The 16,707-nt window shown below is 49.1% G+C and overlaps 1 protein-coding gene across 7 annotated transcripts in view; it reads right to left on the reverse strand.

The window, feature by feature from the left end:
- TCF3 (transcription factor 3) overlaps positions 1-16,707 on the reverse strand; it is a 105,690-nt gene that overhangs the window by 55,573 nt on the left and 33,410 nt on the right. For all 7 annotated transcript variants that reach the window (XM_066574485.1, XM_066574482.1, XM_066574484.1 and 4 more), the window contains exon 4: positions 10,260-10,332. In XM_066574485.1, the coding sequence (XP_066430582.1) occupies positions 10,260-10,332 (73 nt within the window). The remainder of the gene's footprint in view (positions 1-10,259; positions 10,333-16,707) is intronic.

A 16,707-nucleotide genomic window follows, 5' to 3' on the forward strand; every position in this document is an offset into this window, starting at 1 on the left:
ACTGAGGAGAATAGAACTGACCTCTCTGTGTATATACGGAGCAGAATCTACCTCACCTCAGGCGAGGAAGCCGCGGACGTGTGCGTATACTCAGGCGAGGAAGCCGCGGACGTGTGCGTATACTCAGGCGAGGAAGCCGCGGACGTGTGCGTATACTCAGGCAGGGAAGCCGCGGACGTGTGCGTATACTCAGGCAGGGAAGCCGCGGACGTGTGCGTATACTCAGGCAGGGAAGCCGCGGACGTGTGCGTATACTCAGGCAGGGAAGCCGCGGACGTGTGCGTATACTCAGGCAGGGAACCCGCGGACGTGTGCGTATACTCAGGCAGGGAACCCGCGGACGTGTGCGTATACTCAGGCAGGGAACCCGCGGACGTGTGCGTATACTCAGGCAGGGAACCCGCGGACGTGTGCGTATACTCAGGCAGGGAACCCGCGGACGTGTGCGTATACTCAGGCAGGGAACCCGCGGACGTGTGCGTATACTCAGGCAGGGAACCCGCGGACGTGTGCGTATACTCAGGCAGGGAACCCGCGGACGTGTGCGTATACTCAGGCAGGGAACCCGCGGACGTGTGCGTATACTCAGGCAGGGAACCCGCGGACGTGTGCGTATACTCAGGCAGGGAACCCGCGGACGTGTGCGTATACTCAGGCAGGGAACCCGCGGACGTGTGCGTATACTCAGGCAGGGAACCCGCGGACGTGTGCGTATACTCAGGCAGGGAACCCGCGGAGCAGCTGCAGGACGTGTCATTGGCGACAATGATAGCCAGGGGGCGTTGGAAACCAGGGCAATGCTTTACACAGAGCCTTCCATTTGCATTAGTTGGTATAATGGGCTACATTTAATATCAGGCCACAACCCATGTAATAAATCTTGACCCAACCTGCCACGGTTTTTCTTGACGCCAATTAACTAAGCTGCCCTGCGCAGAGCCGTTGACATTTACTACCTTGACTCTGATATGTTGCAGCTATTGAGTTATTAGGAAAGGTCCATCCGCAGTAGTGGTCTCCTGACCGCACCCGATGGTAGCCAGCCGCATGCAACACCAGGACCGCTGAAGCTCTACAAGGGATATAAGACAGAAACAACTGGAGCGCGCGCCATATCCACTCCAGTGCACGCCATCGTATCATCGCCCATCTCCATACTGCCAGTCAGTAACGTATGGGGCTCGGATGACCGATTCCCCTTAAGAGATTATATAAAATGCATTTGGAACGTCTTCAGATCCTTGCATTTATTTTACATTTTATGTTGTGGCCTTTAAATATTTAAAGTTTCCCCCTCATTCTGCACTCAGCCCCTCATAATGACAAAATGTCAAAGAATGTTCAAAATCTCCTTACATTTTTTACATTTACAAGCCAGCATTCTGTATTGCCATAAGCATTCACAGCCTTTGGTATGAAACTTGTAGTTTAGTTCGGGGGCCTCCCATCTTTCATGAATATCCTTGAGATGTTTCCACACCTTGATTGGAGTCACTTGTGGGAAATGCAGTTGATTAACAATTTTAAGGTCTCACCGCTCACAATGCAGATCAGAGCCAAAACCAAGCCATGAGGAGGAGAGAACTGCCTGCAGAGCTCAGAGACAGGATTGTGTGGAGACGCAGATCTGGGGAAGCTACAAAAAGAGATCTGGTGCCCTGAAAGTTGCCAAGAGCCCAGCAGCCCCCATAATACTTACATGGAAGAACAACCAGGACTATTCCTAGAGCTGCCGACCCACCGAACTAAGTCACTGGGGAGAAGGGCCTCGGTAAGAGGTACCTGGTGGGGACAGCATCATGCTGGGGCAGGGAGACCGCTCAGGGTTGGAGGACAGCTGAATGGAGCAAAGTACAGAAATAATGAAAACCTGATCTGAACCTCAGACGGGGGAGAAGGGTCACCTTCCAACAAGGCATGACTCAAACATATAGCCAAGACATCACGTGAGGGGCTTAGGGACAACTCTGGGAATGTCCTTGAGTGACCCAGACAGAGCTCTGAACCCAACAGACCATCTCTGAAGATGGCTGTCCACAGACGGCCCCCATCCAACCAGACAGAGCTGCAGAGAGGAATGGCAGAAAATCCTGAGATCCAAGTGTGCAAATATTGGGGCATCAAACCCAAGACGACTGGAGGCTGCGAATCGCTTCAGCCAAGTACTGAGTGCAGGGGGTGAATACATTTTGCATTGACCAATATTTCCAGCACCTTCTCATTATTGGGTATTGAGGTTTTCTAGTTTGTAAAAGGCCACAACAAAGTAAAACAAAAGGGTCTGAAGACTTTGCGAAAGTATTGCTTAGATGACCTACCCTTTACACATAAGCATGGCTCGCCCCCCAACCTCTTACCTGCCCTCCTCCAGCAGGCGGGTAAGGGATCGCTGACACAAGCGTACTTCGGCTGCGTATTATGAGTGCAATATACCGTGATAAACCTCCATTCATTTGCAATGGGCCATTCAGACCTACTTATTACGCTGCTGAAAAAACAACGCAGCGTGGCCTAATTTGGCGCTAGAATACACCACCATAGTCTATGGGTGCATAAAATAGGCAGTGTACAGGCATGCTACATGTGTATCTGTGGGGTACTGCAGATTACGGAGCCACGCTGCCCTCGGCAGAGGAAGGAGGAGCGGGCCGCCTCCTGGTTGGTGGGAGATGCTAATGGATGACATCCCAGGATGGCGGCGGTCACCGTGACCACAGTCTCCTCACGTAGGCTACAGAAAGCTGTGTTGGCCGTCCGTTGTCTGGTGGGTCTAGCAGAGCCACACAAGCCCCCACGGGCCGCGGACCCCCATCTGGACCGGTACTTGTCCTGTAACTCCTAGTGGCTACACCGCCCAGCAGCTGGAAGGGAACATTTTCACAGCGATTTCTGGCTCAGAAAAGCGTGTCTGTGCAGGCGGCCATCGCCGGCCAACACCTCATCCACACGATGCAGAAACACTGCACAGAACCTACGTGGCATCTGACATGAATGTAAATGTGAAGGGCGGCAGCCCTGGCAGCGGGCGAGCTGCAGACTGTCTCATCAGTGATAGGGCGAATACCATATGTAATCTGCAGGAACCGCGGACATCCAGCAGCCCCACGGGAACACCGCTGTCCTGTCCTCCCGTCCAGATGAGCCGGACACTCGCCTTGTGCCAGCGGTAATAGATGTGAATACACTGAGGCCCCGATCTTCATATACCGCTAGGATGTAATGTCTGCCTCCGACGCAGAAGAATACCCTTCAACTCTTTTGTGGCAACAACCCTCCCCCACTCCTCTCCTCCCTCTGGAGAATGGCTTGTTTAATTGCTATCTAATTTACATAATTATGCATATTAATCTCCGTTGCTCTTGCATATTCATAAAGCATCCTTGCTGAATTTTGTTTTTTAATCAATGGAGGGGGGCATACGGGGAGCCGGGGGCGGAGGAGGAGCGCGGAGATTAATGAGCAGTCAGCTACCTACATACAAATACCCAGGAACACGGGCAGCTGCGGCGCGACTAACCACATATACATGCAGTTAGTGCAAGCATGTACACAGCACACAGCGCCCGCACCATCACCGTGTCGTAGCACCGCGCTCCAAGGCCACTCCCACAGCGGCTGGAAACGCTGCAGCAATCACAGTAAAAGGAGCCTGGAGGGGAATTTAAAAAAGTCTTCACGTGGTGAGAAAATGTAGAATTTGCAGCGTTTATGAAAAGCGCTGCGAATTAGTGGAACCTTGTCAGCACGCCTGCTTCTGCTGCACTGAAACGCAAGGGTTAAATCCGCAATTTAAAACGTGGTTAAATTTGCACCACTTGGGTGCAGAGGTGGTCACTGTGGATTTCCAGCAGAGTGGATGCGGGTATTCTGTTACGGCATGCCAGCAGGTTTTACCAAGCCTGAAGGTGCCCAGTACTACCTGCAGCACCCGAGGCCACGTAACGGAGGAGCAGCCAATCACAGCACTGCCAGAAAGGCAAAAACTGATGAAGGCAGCAGAGATGGAGACAGAAAGATTCACTGCCAAACAGAAAGGGCGCACAGCGAGCACCTCCCTGCAGGCCACCATCTTGGCGTGCGCCCACGCTTCAGAAACGCCACGACACGCTGCAATCTTTTTTGCACAGGTATTCTGTGTAATGTGTGTGAGGCAATGGTATATTGGTACAGCATATTACACGCACCCCCCCCCCCCCCCCCCTGCGACCACGCGCTGCCGAGACACAGCCCTAAAACAAACCCTACAATGTTCTGCAATTATAGAAATAGTAAAACAAAGTATCAGTAATAAGTGAGAACTGTAGGGGCCAACGAGGAGAACGCCAACGATTGGGCTGCATTACAGGTATGAGCGCCAACTGATGGACGTTCAGCCTGGCAATTGTTGGGAAACCACGAGGGCTGGCGGCTGCCACTAGCGCTTCTGTACCATCAGCCAGAGAATTATCAGCGGGCAGCTTTGTTTTTTTTAATCTAAAGCGGATTTTAAGCAATTTTTTTTAACCAATTCTGGATGCTTCTAATAGGCGATCCCTCCAGAATGGCTGCTCCTTGCTACAAATGGCTTTAATTCAGGCTGCTTCACAGCCAAGAACCCTTAACAACCGCCAATACGGCTTCTTACAGCGCGGGGCTTACGGTGGTGCGAGCGATCAGATGAACTACACTATGGGGCTCAGAGGTCCAGCAGAGCGGTTTGTACTCGCCGAATCCCCTGAGCGCGGCATGTAAATGGCTTACCCAAGGGAGGGGGCTCCCTCTGGTCTCCATTCAGTTACTATGGTAGCCTGTGGCTTTGTGAAGGTGCTCCGGCCGGCCACGGAGGACAAGGGGATGCTGGGGAGAATTACAATACACTAATACAGGGGATGCATACCTAGACCAACAATAACTGTAAACTAAAAAAACCCAACTAGTCAAACTCTTCCTCCATGTTCAACACAACAAAACAACAACGTTGTCCATGCATCCTCTGTAAAATTCCAATAATGCCCTCTTTATCCTGCGCCGTGACCCCCCCCCCCCCCCCCCACACGTTATTGGTCACCTCACATAACGAAAAACTGAATAGGCGAATAAAAAGTCACATATAATCCAAACCTATACTCAGAAGGTACGGCTCACCCCGCAAATATAAGAGTCGACATCGACAAAAACAGGTTTTTAAAGTAGCAGAAAACCTAAGCGAGGCCCCGCCGCCATCCTCCTACTGGCTCCCGGAATAAAGGGCCGCCATTTTTACGGCACCAGGTACCCTGGAAACCCCTCCCCACAAAAAAATAAGAAAAAAACAGAACCGTTTCGCCTTTTTCTCCCCCATTGCACCCAACTTAGGAATTTTTAGGAGGGCATTATATGGTGCATTAACCCCTTAAGGACCAGACACTTTTAGGGATTTTACCCATGTAGTAGTTGTACTGTCCTATTATTTTCCTTTAGCTACCAAAATTCTTTTTTGGTTTCTTTTTTTTGTGACATATAGGGTGATTTTTTAAATAGCTTTCACTGATACTCCACCCCCCCCCCGCCGCCACCATTTTTTTTATGTGGGGTAAAATGCTAAGAAAAAAAAAAAAGTTTCTTTTTTTTTTTTTTTTAAAGTCAGTAAACTTACGCTAAAATAAAAAAATTCCTATGTCTGTATTGCTGTTTTATTCTGTTTTTTTTTTTCTACTATCTATGTTCCCCATGACATCATAAGACCTCTGGGGGTCATTCACTTTTTTATTTTTTTTTATTTTGATACTTTCCCACTGTAGGTGGTGCATCCATAGGAGCCCCAGTTACAGGGAAACATCCCCTGTAATGACACTAGTGAGTGATCAGGGTCTGCTACGACCCTGCAGCTCTGCTGTGGCGGGGGATCTCGGCAGTCATGTGACCCCCAGGCTCCCGTGGTGGAAAAAACACTTCCACTTGTTAGTTCCTCACGCTCATTGAGCGATGTGTACTAAAGGAAGGAGGCGGCAGAAAGGGTTAAAACTGAGACTTACGCACTGACAACCTGGCTTGCTTCTGATTTATTACAGAAGCAGGGGTAATTTTACTTACGGCTGGGCTTAAAGCCCGGGACCAAGCGCTGTATATTTACAGTGCTTGGTCCCTAATGGGTTAAATAGCAACACTGCAAAATACAACTCGACCTACAAAAAACAAGGCCTCATGTCAACGGAAAAATAAAAAGTTATGATGAGTTGTTAAAAGGAATCAGTCAGCGCCTCATACTGCTCTAAGGGCGCCATAAAGTAGTGACAGGCCTGCTGATTACAGCGATATGCCTGCTGTACATATCTGTGCAGTAGTTCAGGCGGAGGGTTACGTGAGATAGAAGAGCGGGTGCAGCACCCCATTACAGAGGGACATGGGGGTGATGGACATTACGGCAGGTCACTGCGGGCCTAGTGATGACGGTAGGTGCCAGAGGTCACCATTCAGGAGAGCCCTTTATGGGTCACCTCACTGCATCCGCTCCAATGTGTGATTTGAGTGTAATTCTTGCATTCTGTTGGAGGATTTAGGTGACATTTGCTTAAAGGATAACAGGGATTATGACATCACATAACCTGCACACCAATATAGACGGCTTACCAACGCCTGCGGACGCTGCTGCACCTCTTCATATTGCTTATGGCTCCGGGGACGTGGGGCAGGCAGCGCCGCACATTACACCTCAGTACCGCGTATTCCCCTCTGTATAGGCCAGCAGCTGCCACGGGAGACTAGCGGACAGCAGAAGACTCTGCGGCAGCGCCATCACTTCCTCAAGGAGTTCTCAGACTCCTCGTGACATCTTCCTTCATATCCGGGGTAAATTCTGGTTGGTAGGTTTTACATTTAGAAAAGGATCCAAAATCTGGAGAAGTTAGCATTTTTCAAAATCTGCCATTTTTGCTTGTAATACAAGAGAGTTCCTAAACATCTACTTGTGTCCACCAGGGCGGCAGCAGTTTCTAACTTTCCTTTTTATGATGTGAGCTGCCGGACCTCCATGATGGAGGGCAGAGTAGTGTCCCACAGCCATCACTCCGATTGGACTGCAGGATCACAGAGCTCCTGCACAGCAGAGGGGGCGCTAGGGGGATTCTCTGCAAGGACGTTTATAAATGTCCAGGCAGTGCCCATCTGTCTTTGTAGTCTATGGGGAGTCCTGAAGGGGTTAATGAAGCTTCACCCACTTCCTTCTGAATAGACCATTGGCTCGGACCTCACTAGATCTCTGCAAGACTAGAATATCAGAAGGTTAAAGGGATTGTCTGGTTAAAATAAACTTTAAGCATAGAGCCAAAAAAAAAGATAATTACTCATCCTTGGTGCCGGCGATCCAGCGCTGCGGTCCCACAACTCACCCAGTCTGTTGACGGCGAAAGTCAAGTGACCACCGCCTGCCAATCAGAGGCATCGCTGTTCATAACTCCCAGCTTCATGCAACCCTGCAGGTGTGCGCTGATGTCAGGGCATGGGTGGAGACGCTGTGATTGGCAGCCAGCGGTCACCTGACATTGGCTGTCAGAGACATGATAAATCGCGGGGCTGCAGAGCTGGATCGCCAGCACCAGGGACAGGTAAGTAGCGTTAACTTATCTGGCTCTATTTAAAGAGTTAATTTTAACCCGACCCCCCAGCGAATCACCACACGGCTCCTACAAGCCTGTCCGACTGCAGCATGTTATAATGACAGCATAAGATCATCCTGCGAAAAACAAAGGCCCCATCCAGCCGGGCAGACGGGCAGCGGAAACCAGAACAACTGACGGGTGGGGAGGCACAGAAATGCTACAAGTGTGCGAAAATCTGTGAAATAAATGTGGGATCTGTGATCGCAGTGACCTGCAGAATAAGGGGACGTCTCACAATGAAGAGTACAAGAGGGTCCGGACGTCCCGAGTGACAACGTCACAATCAGGAATAACCTCAGAAGGGTCACTGAAGCACTTTGTCTTATTGCAGTCAGGAAGGTAATTTTGTCCTTTTAAAAATGGGGAAAATTGGCTTCTACTTGTACCTTGTTTTTTTTTGCTTTCCTCTGGAGCAATACTGGGGGTGGTGGGGGGTAATAGGCTGCACTAAATGGACATAGTATGTAAGGCGGAAAAAAAGAGCTATGTCACACTGCTGGGTAAAAAAAAAAAAAAAAAGGGCTTTTTTTAAAAATACATATTGACTCCAAGGACTCAGAATAGAATGACAAGGATGGACACCAAAACCGGAGCGATGCCGACAGATTCTGGAGGTGGTGGTGGCCCGCACTCTATATAAATAATTCAGAAATGTCAAGTAAGAAGGCACACATCCGACTTGGGTCCACCCAAGGAAGAGTCTAGATACTTAAAGGAGAAAATACAGGTACCGATGGATATCTGACAATGCTGGATTGTGCCGATGATAGTTTTTTATTAATATTTCTTTTCCTTTCTGTTTGTTGACTAATGAGAAACTCCAATCAATTATGACTGACTGAATACCTTACTGATTTTTCAATAAAACACACATTGAACAATAAATAATTCCGCATTGCCATAATCAGGCTCATCAGCGTACAAAAACCACAGGCGAGCCAAAATTGTACCAATGACAAAGGCGGCTCCTCCCAAAGAAAAGAAAACCCAGCCCGGTCCGTAGATGGAGGAACCAGGCTCTCTGAAGACGCAGGTGGAAAAATATATTCTTGTGCAAAAACAGTAAATCATTAAAAAACCCCGTAAACTTGGTCTCCCCCGTGATCCTACTAACCAGCAGAAGATTAACGCGTCCTCTATACCGCACCGCGAACGCCATGCATATGGACCCCGTAAGCTGACAGCATTGCTGCGTTATTCTCTCTAGCTCCCTACGGCCCCCACATTATAAACGGACCTACAGTACAAGCTCCAGAACTGCTACTTCTTGCCCGGCCCCCCTCTACCTGCGGACGGCGGAAGACAGACGATTCTAACTCCAAAAACCATAGTGGAAATCCATGACTGAGCGGCGGCGATCTGCCAGTATTTAGCCCTGAGAATGGGCAGAATCCGTGTGGGACGATTGTATGCGATTATGTATTCAGGAGCGACAAGTCACTTAACACGGAATGGTATCAGAAATGCCGCGTGCGGATTTTGCCCGTTCGCAGGGATACGGCCGCCTGCACACGGGCGGATTTGCATCGCAGTATCCAGAGCAGGCATCTGCAGAAATACCGCCTGCATGGCATGCTGCGGCAAAATGCTTTTTCCTCTCTACGAGCGAAAATCAATTGTGATGTTCTGCTCACAGCGGAAAAGTAAATAGAAGTCGCAGCATGCTCCATTTCTGGGCGTATTAAGCACGAATGGCTTCCATTGAAGTCAATAGAAGCAGTTCGACCAGCGGCCCTTCCGCAATGACACTGTGGAAAAGTCGCAGATTCCACATCACCACCTAGCGACAACACGGGAAAAACCAGGATTTAATAAAAAAAAAAGAAAAACCCAAAACACTGCACTGCGCATGCCAGCCGCTCGCCGTGCGGACCCTCCGCAGTACAGAAAGAAAGGTCAGGAACATGAGGTTGCCGACCGGCCACAGAGGATACCACTGTGAGCTCCCACAGGTGTAATCCGACCCGATCGTGTGCAGCCGGCCTAAATCTGCTGTGTGGATCCGCAGTAAAATACATGCAGAAATATGTGGCGTGGCATCCGTGGATTTCTGCTGAGGCTCTTAGAGGCACCATCCGTCCAGAAGAGCCAATGATGCATCGGGTGGGTGCTTTACAAAATAAGGTCCCTTTTAAGGTCCCACTGTACCGGCGACCCCAGCATCCATATAATCCTCCAACAGGAGCCCGCGCCCCTCCCTAGCTTACATCCACTCATGGGCATCAAATCACAGGAGTCTTTCTGCTGCTGTCCCTTAAATATGAAACATTTGGGGTAAAACTTAGAATTTTCCACAACACGCAAGTTCTACATTTTCACGGGCCAATGTTGACAGATTCCAGCAAACATCTGGATATGGATTGTAAACACCCCGGATCCCTGCGATCCCAGCGGTCTGTAGGAGACTGTCAGAGCCGAGGTCCCGCTAGACCCGATGCAGGAGGCCCAGTTACTCCCAAGCACTATAAAGGGGCCCCTAGTGACCTCGCGAGGCATGCTGGCAGTCGCTGGAGGGTGGAATAGGATGGTGCTCACGTATTTAATGTACACACCAGCACGAGAATGCCGCCCCTACTTGCCCCTACTTCATAGACCGTAGACAAATACATTGGCCAACTGATTGTATCACGGCGACATCCTTACCTGATCCTCCAAACTGAGTGCTGGCCAGGGTTGTAGGTCTGCTCTTACCATTCGCCACCGGCAAGGGGAACATCTGGAAAACAAGAGGATGGTAATTAAAACCCAGCAATGCAAACAATGTGACATGAGCCACTAAGGGCAATTACCACCCAACCAGTATGGCCTCCAGAGGGCTATAAAGCCACATGCATGGAATATAGCAGGTTTTTCCTTTGCCTACCGCTGCAGTAAAAACATATATAGTGAGAAGCTGTAGTGCCCATTAAGACATGCGGCAGCCCTCAGCATCCCCCTCCATGAACCGTAAGGAAGGGCTGCTTTGTGAAGGCGGTTCTCCTTCTGGCAGGGCCATCCTTGCTGTAAAAGCACATCATTCATCTGAATGGCCACCATATACTACTCTCCCTGCAATGTCCAGCAAGTCAAGGCTTCCCTCAGGGCTGAGAACGGATCGATCAAAGATGACCTGAGCGATGGCACAACTCCGACAACCCCTTTAAGTCTAGTCCACGACTGTGGCGGACTCCAGAGATCTGTCTGCAGCCGGACTCCCTTTAAGAAAGGATTACCGCATACGTATTTATAAGGTAGGTACACCAGCCTCATAAGGTCTAAGGATCTATCCAGTGTCGGAGGCTCCAGCAGGTACATGCCCAAATCTTAGGCAAACGTAGTACAGCAGACAGTCATTGTGTCCGGGAAAATGCCGGAGGGCATGATGGAAGACGGAAGGACTGCATTCTAGTTCATGGAGTCGGCCTGGTGCTGCCTAGTCCCATCATAGGATGGCTGAACAGGACTATGGAAGCACCAAGGGCTGATGTGAACAGTCCCAAAAAGATCCAATAGTGTAAATACCTGGCATTGTGAAATCTGACAGATCCTCGTTAACCTCCTAATGAAAAGCCAGACATATATACTTATGGTGTTCACTAAGGGACCTCCAGCTAAATCACGGTGGTCAACCTAAGGCCGACACAGGTTCCCCATGCCCAGAACAGCTGGGCTCCTGAGGGCCTTTACACTGGACAACCGTTGGGGAACACGAGCAGCCACATTGATCCTGAGCTTTCATCACTCTGGATGGAGATCGATCCGCCACCCACCTCCATTCACGGTGAGCAGGCAGTCCTTCATAGAGGAGGGACTCCCCGTTTACACGGCCCAATGTCATTTTGATCTTAATGCTGCACAACTGCATGCCGGCATTTACAATAAAATGCAGCCAGAATCTGAATGATAATCGTTATGTAAAGGAAGGGTCCCGAGGGGCTGTCACACAAGTGGGAAGTCTACAGCGGTAGAGTAAGCAGCGTCCTGCAGAATAATGCCACTTGTGTGATAGCACCTTAAAAGGAAGGCCATCAGAAGCATACTGCACTACTAAGTACTGCAGTGTAGTATACCAGTAATTTAAAAAATAAAGAGAGGGGCGGGGATAAAAAAAAAAAAAGATTCCCCCTCAAACACCTCCTCTTTATGGGAAAAAATTAAAGACCTAAACATGTAATGGGTATCTTGTGTTTGTAATTACCTGAACTATGTGGGATTGTTATGTGCCAGCATACAAAAGAATCAATTTTGCCCAAACTGCAACTTTTTAAGCACTGTATGCCAGGCACTTTTCAAGAAGTAGTTGTGGCCTGGCAGTGAGGCGTGGTCCACGCTGGCATACATTGTAGCAGAAGCCATGTCAGCTCCAAGCTAGCGCAGGTTCCCATCTGGCACTTGGAGGAGCCGCCAGATGTGGAAGATGTATTACGAGACTCCTTTGTCGCAGGAACGCAGGTGCGCACTGTAATCAGATCGGCATTAGTAAACGCTCCATTAGCTGAGGTCTCTGCGGCACGCTGATTGCATGCAGCTTATACTGCACCGGTGAACCTGCACCCCCGCAGGAAACACAGCAGGACCTCAGCGGAAGCGGAAATACATGGTAACACAAGCGGGAGCGAGGAAAAACCTTGTGCCGTACAAGAGTAGTAAAATAAATATCAGTTTGATATTGGTGGCATTGTACTGTACGTCATGACGCTATTAGAGCGCCGCCGCACCCTCTAAGTATTCGCCGTTCACTTTCTACCACTTTAAGTAACCTGCATTTGCTTCGTTTTGGATGCACCGCCTAAATTCCTGTGCGTTAATTTTATTCATATTGCACGGAAATGAGGGGGAACGAGAAAAAATAAATAAAAACACACAATGATGGAACTGCTGTTTTTTGCGTTATCCGCCTCCTAAAAACACAAATCGCTCGATAGGCGGAAAAAAAAAAAAATATTTGAGTTCTGAAACAAGATTCTGCAAATAAAAACAAACAGCGCTTGATTCAGGCAGAAGATGGGCCGCCCGGAAGGCGGTCGGAGCGCTCACAGCGCCATTATCACTTGCGTTCTGTTCTGTTCCATTGTGGAAACAGAGAAAATGTTGGTTTAGCAGCCGGCAGCAATAGGCTGACGGATGACCTCCAGTCTCAGTCCGCTTCTGTATTTCCCATTGTCGTTCTGGTTTCTACAGCTTGTTCTTTCACAGCCAGAGAAAAAGCAAGTATAAAACAAAAACATAAAAAGTCAAAATAGACCTGGATAGATTTGAACCTACAACTCCAGCACAGCCAGGCAGTAGTGCCAACCACTGAGCCACCCCTCTCGTTCTTCCAGGCAGTGCTGGAGCGGTAGGTTCAGAGCGGCCCACGGGTGAGGTCTAGCGGCTTCTTATGTGCTCGTGTTTATTCTTCCTGCTCTTCCATTCTCTGGCAGTGACAGAATAGGTGTGGTGGCTCAGCGGTGGACTTTGATAGACTGCCTGTTTACTGTGAATGGAGCCGGCCGGAGGAGATGCCCAACGTGCTCTGCCTCCATTCACGGCATTGCCTGTGTGAAACCACCGGAGCCATAGCTGGCCCACTGATGACCACCATAAATGCCACCGCAGTAAGCTAGTCCTCAGATTTCTGGCCTGCGTCTGCGCCATTCACTGAGCGGTCCTGGCTCACATGTGAAAGCAGAACAGCGATAATCGTTGGGTCGACTTTCGGGTGTTAAAGTGTCTAATAATGCACCTGACACGCCTGTAAGGCCACTATGGGTTCCCGGGCTGCACCGACAGACTGTCAGTGCTACAGATCAGTAGTCTTAGGCCGCCTGTCCAAGGGCGTAGCATTTTCGAGCAGGGGATTTCCACCGTGGGAGAACGCTAAAGTCACCGCGACTAACCTATCAATGATATAAAAATGGTGGTATGGCGACTTTTATATGAGAATAGAAAAATCACTGCGATTTTCCCCTCTTGTACATCGGGCTGCGCTTCCCATAGTTATCCTAAGGAAAGCGCTCATTGCGTTCCCCGCGTGTGGATTATCGCCGCAGATAACACAATGATATATCTATCGCCTGTGGACAGAGGTCTTAGGGAAACGACAGAACATTTCACCGACTGCAGAGAAGAGTCCAGAGCAGCCGATTAATATACAAGACACACGGATCCTAAAATGAGGCCACGAAGAAAAACAAACTCGCTCCAAAAACCAACCCTTCACACGACAATATCGCAGTACGGCCATTTACATCTGCAAATAGTTTACGTTTTTTCACCATTATTTCGTTCGGTCCATTGTTGGTCTGTCAGAGGAGTCTGGAAATGCGTGGGAACGGTCGGCGAACGACTGGCAAACAAAAGATTCTTATGCCTGCATAGACCGGGCAAACAATATGAACATCTCTGGCCGCGATCACACCGAGCAGTTCGCATTCATTCTGCATCACTCATGGATGTGAACGATATTCCACATAAAAAGGGCCCCAACTCTGCAGTCGTGGCCCCATCCTCCGTCGGCCTGGACAGACGCTTCTGAGGTCCCTGCAGTCCTCTGTCCATGAGCGATTGACCTGACTGACAGTCTGACAGGCAGCGGTGGGGACCGCCCTCCTGATACACGGACAGTGCCAGGTGCAGGACCTAAGATGACGGGGGAGGGACAGTCGACGGGGCAGAGCTATACAGCGATGGGTCTACCGATCGGTCTAAACGGGGCAGTGGTAAATTTTGTGGATAAGATTTTTTTTAAAAAAAAGGAAATTTGTCCTCAATTTGAAGTGCAATTTTCTGCAGAAAACCTGGTAATACAAGTACAGCAGGTGCTCAGAGTCCTCCTCTCTGCACTCCTGGTAAACGTTACATTGTATCCCATCTCTGGCTTCTGGGATAATGCTTGTGTACGGCTGAAATCACCTGCAGGGAACGCAGGCGAGAACGGCAGATTTACAGCAAATAGTCGCCTGTACAGAAGACACTCATCAAGAATCGGTGTTCATTTATGTCCGTTGGCTTTAAACAGTCACTGACCCCCCAAACTGCACAGACATAAAACAGACAGCAGCTTTGTAAGATATAAAAACGGAGAAAGAGCAGCACGGAACTCACCGGCTCCCGCAGCTCCCGATCTGTCATGTGCCGGCTGCCAGCGCAGAGCGGAGCGACGTTTCTGTGCGGAGCTCTGCGAGCCCCACACAAGGAGCCTCCGAGAGCCTCTTATAGAGCCAAGGGGGAAACCTTCACCTAATGACGCCACAACTCTAATCTTTTTTTAGTCTACCTCGAACTTGTAGGGGTTGAGGGTTTTTTCCCTTTTTCATGGAGTACAATTTAAACATACGTTTTATTCTATGAACGAAAAAGTATTCTCTGTGAACATCTTGTAAGAGCTCTATGTTTATAAAGAACACAATTCGTTTTAGTGGCCAAGAATAAGAGCTTGCAGAGGTTTTGTAGGAGAACAGGTTACCGACTCCGGGGATAACCATCAGATATGAATGGGGCAGACAAAGGAAGTGAGCCTTTAGGTTTCTGAATACAAGAAATGCCCCGATGGGCAATAGACTTGTGGGTTAACGTTAAATGAGATTTAAGTCATTTGTAAAGTTTCAGTTGACACTTCGAAGTGTTATTCGAGGAGCCCCTGTAGTCCTCCACATCCTGGCCGGCACTTACAGCGCTGCTCCTTTTTAGAGAAGTGAACTTCTCACTTCCCTGCAAGTTGATTTCACACCGTCAATCCCATCTAGTTTGTAGAGAGTTCACCCACCTAACTGAGAAGGAAATGGAGGGTCCCCCACCTACACCTTAGCTTTTCACAACCTCTTTCACCAGGAGTAGAAAGCTAATATTTAGATAGTGAAGGGGAATCCCTCCGATACTGCTGGGTGCCTCTGCTGAGCAAACCTTTCCTTTACTCTATGAAGAGGTAACCCCTCCATCACCAGATTTATCCCCAGACAGAAGCTCATAGGAAGAAGTACTTTAAAACTAAAATGAATCATTTCTAACTTGTAATCTGTGGGTTTCATTGTGCGAGGCCTACATTGAAGTTCTGTATAAGTTGCCCATGCTTCCCATTGAATTACATGCGGGTAGAGCCGGTCACGTCACAAGAGAACTGCAGTTAGTAAGTTTGGTGCAATCACACATCGGGAACTTTCTACCTGGTTTTTCACTTCTTTTGCAGGTTCTTATTATGGTGTCAAATTAGAAAGGTTCTGCAGTGGACGGCTGCATTAGGCGTATTCAAACCCCTGTATGACTGCTCTGAGAGAGTTCAGCTGATGGCCATCGAATGTGTAGAACAGAGCCAGCTTAAAAAGTCCAGATCTGCTCCCGCCAACAGACAGGGATGAACAAATATAGCATCCTGAAAAAGGGACACTTTACAAGTCAGGGCTCCCATCCCACTTGGATGATTTGATCATTAATTGGAGCCATCAAAATACCCAGAAGTCAACTGCTCCGATACAACGAAGAGAACGATGGTATCTCTGGTGGTGACCTACAGTCCACAACAAGAGCATCTAACCGTAAGGGAACTCCGTCATACCCCATAGGACCGCCTGAACGCCATATTCCCAAACCCTCCGCTTGTGTGTTACAGGCAACCTCCAAGTCTGAGGAACCTTATAATCCAGAGTGCATTGTCCTCCGACACACAAAGAGGAGCTTATCCCTGTAATGTACTGACTGCGGACAGGATACAGATCCAGAAACACACAGCAGGACTAGAAGATCCCTGTAATGTACTGACTGCGGACAGGATACAGATCCAGAAACACACAGCAGGACTAGAAGATCCCTGTAATGTACTGACTGCGGACAGGATACAGATCCCCAACACACAGCAGGACTAGAAGATCCCTGTAATGTACTGACTGCGGACAGGATACAGATCCAGAAACACACAGCAGGACTAGAAGATCCCTGTAATGTACTGTCTGCGGGCAGGATACAGATCCCCAACACACAGCAGGGCTAGAAGATCCCTGTAATGTAGTGACTGCGGACAGGATACAGATCCCCAACACACAGCAGGACTAGAAGATCCCAGGACATTCACATGTTCCATGTCTGTTGTGTACCTGATCCGCTGCAGTAAATAACCTGTTGGGGGCTTTATATCGGG

This window comes from Eleutherodactylus coqui, chromosome 7 (genome assembly GCF_035609145.1).
Source record: "Eleutherodactylus coqui strain aEleCoq1 chromosome 7, aEleCoq1.hap1, whole genome shotgun sequence".
Classification (NCBI taxonomy): Eukaryota; Metazoa; Chordata; class Amphibia; order Anura; family Eleutherodactylidae; genus Eleutherodactylus; species Eleutherodactylus coqui.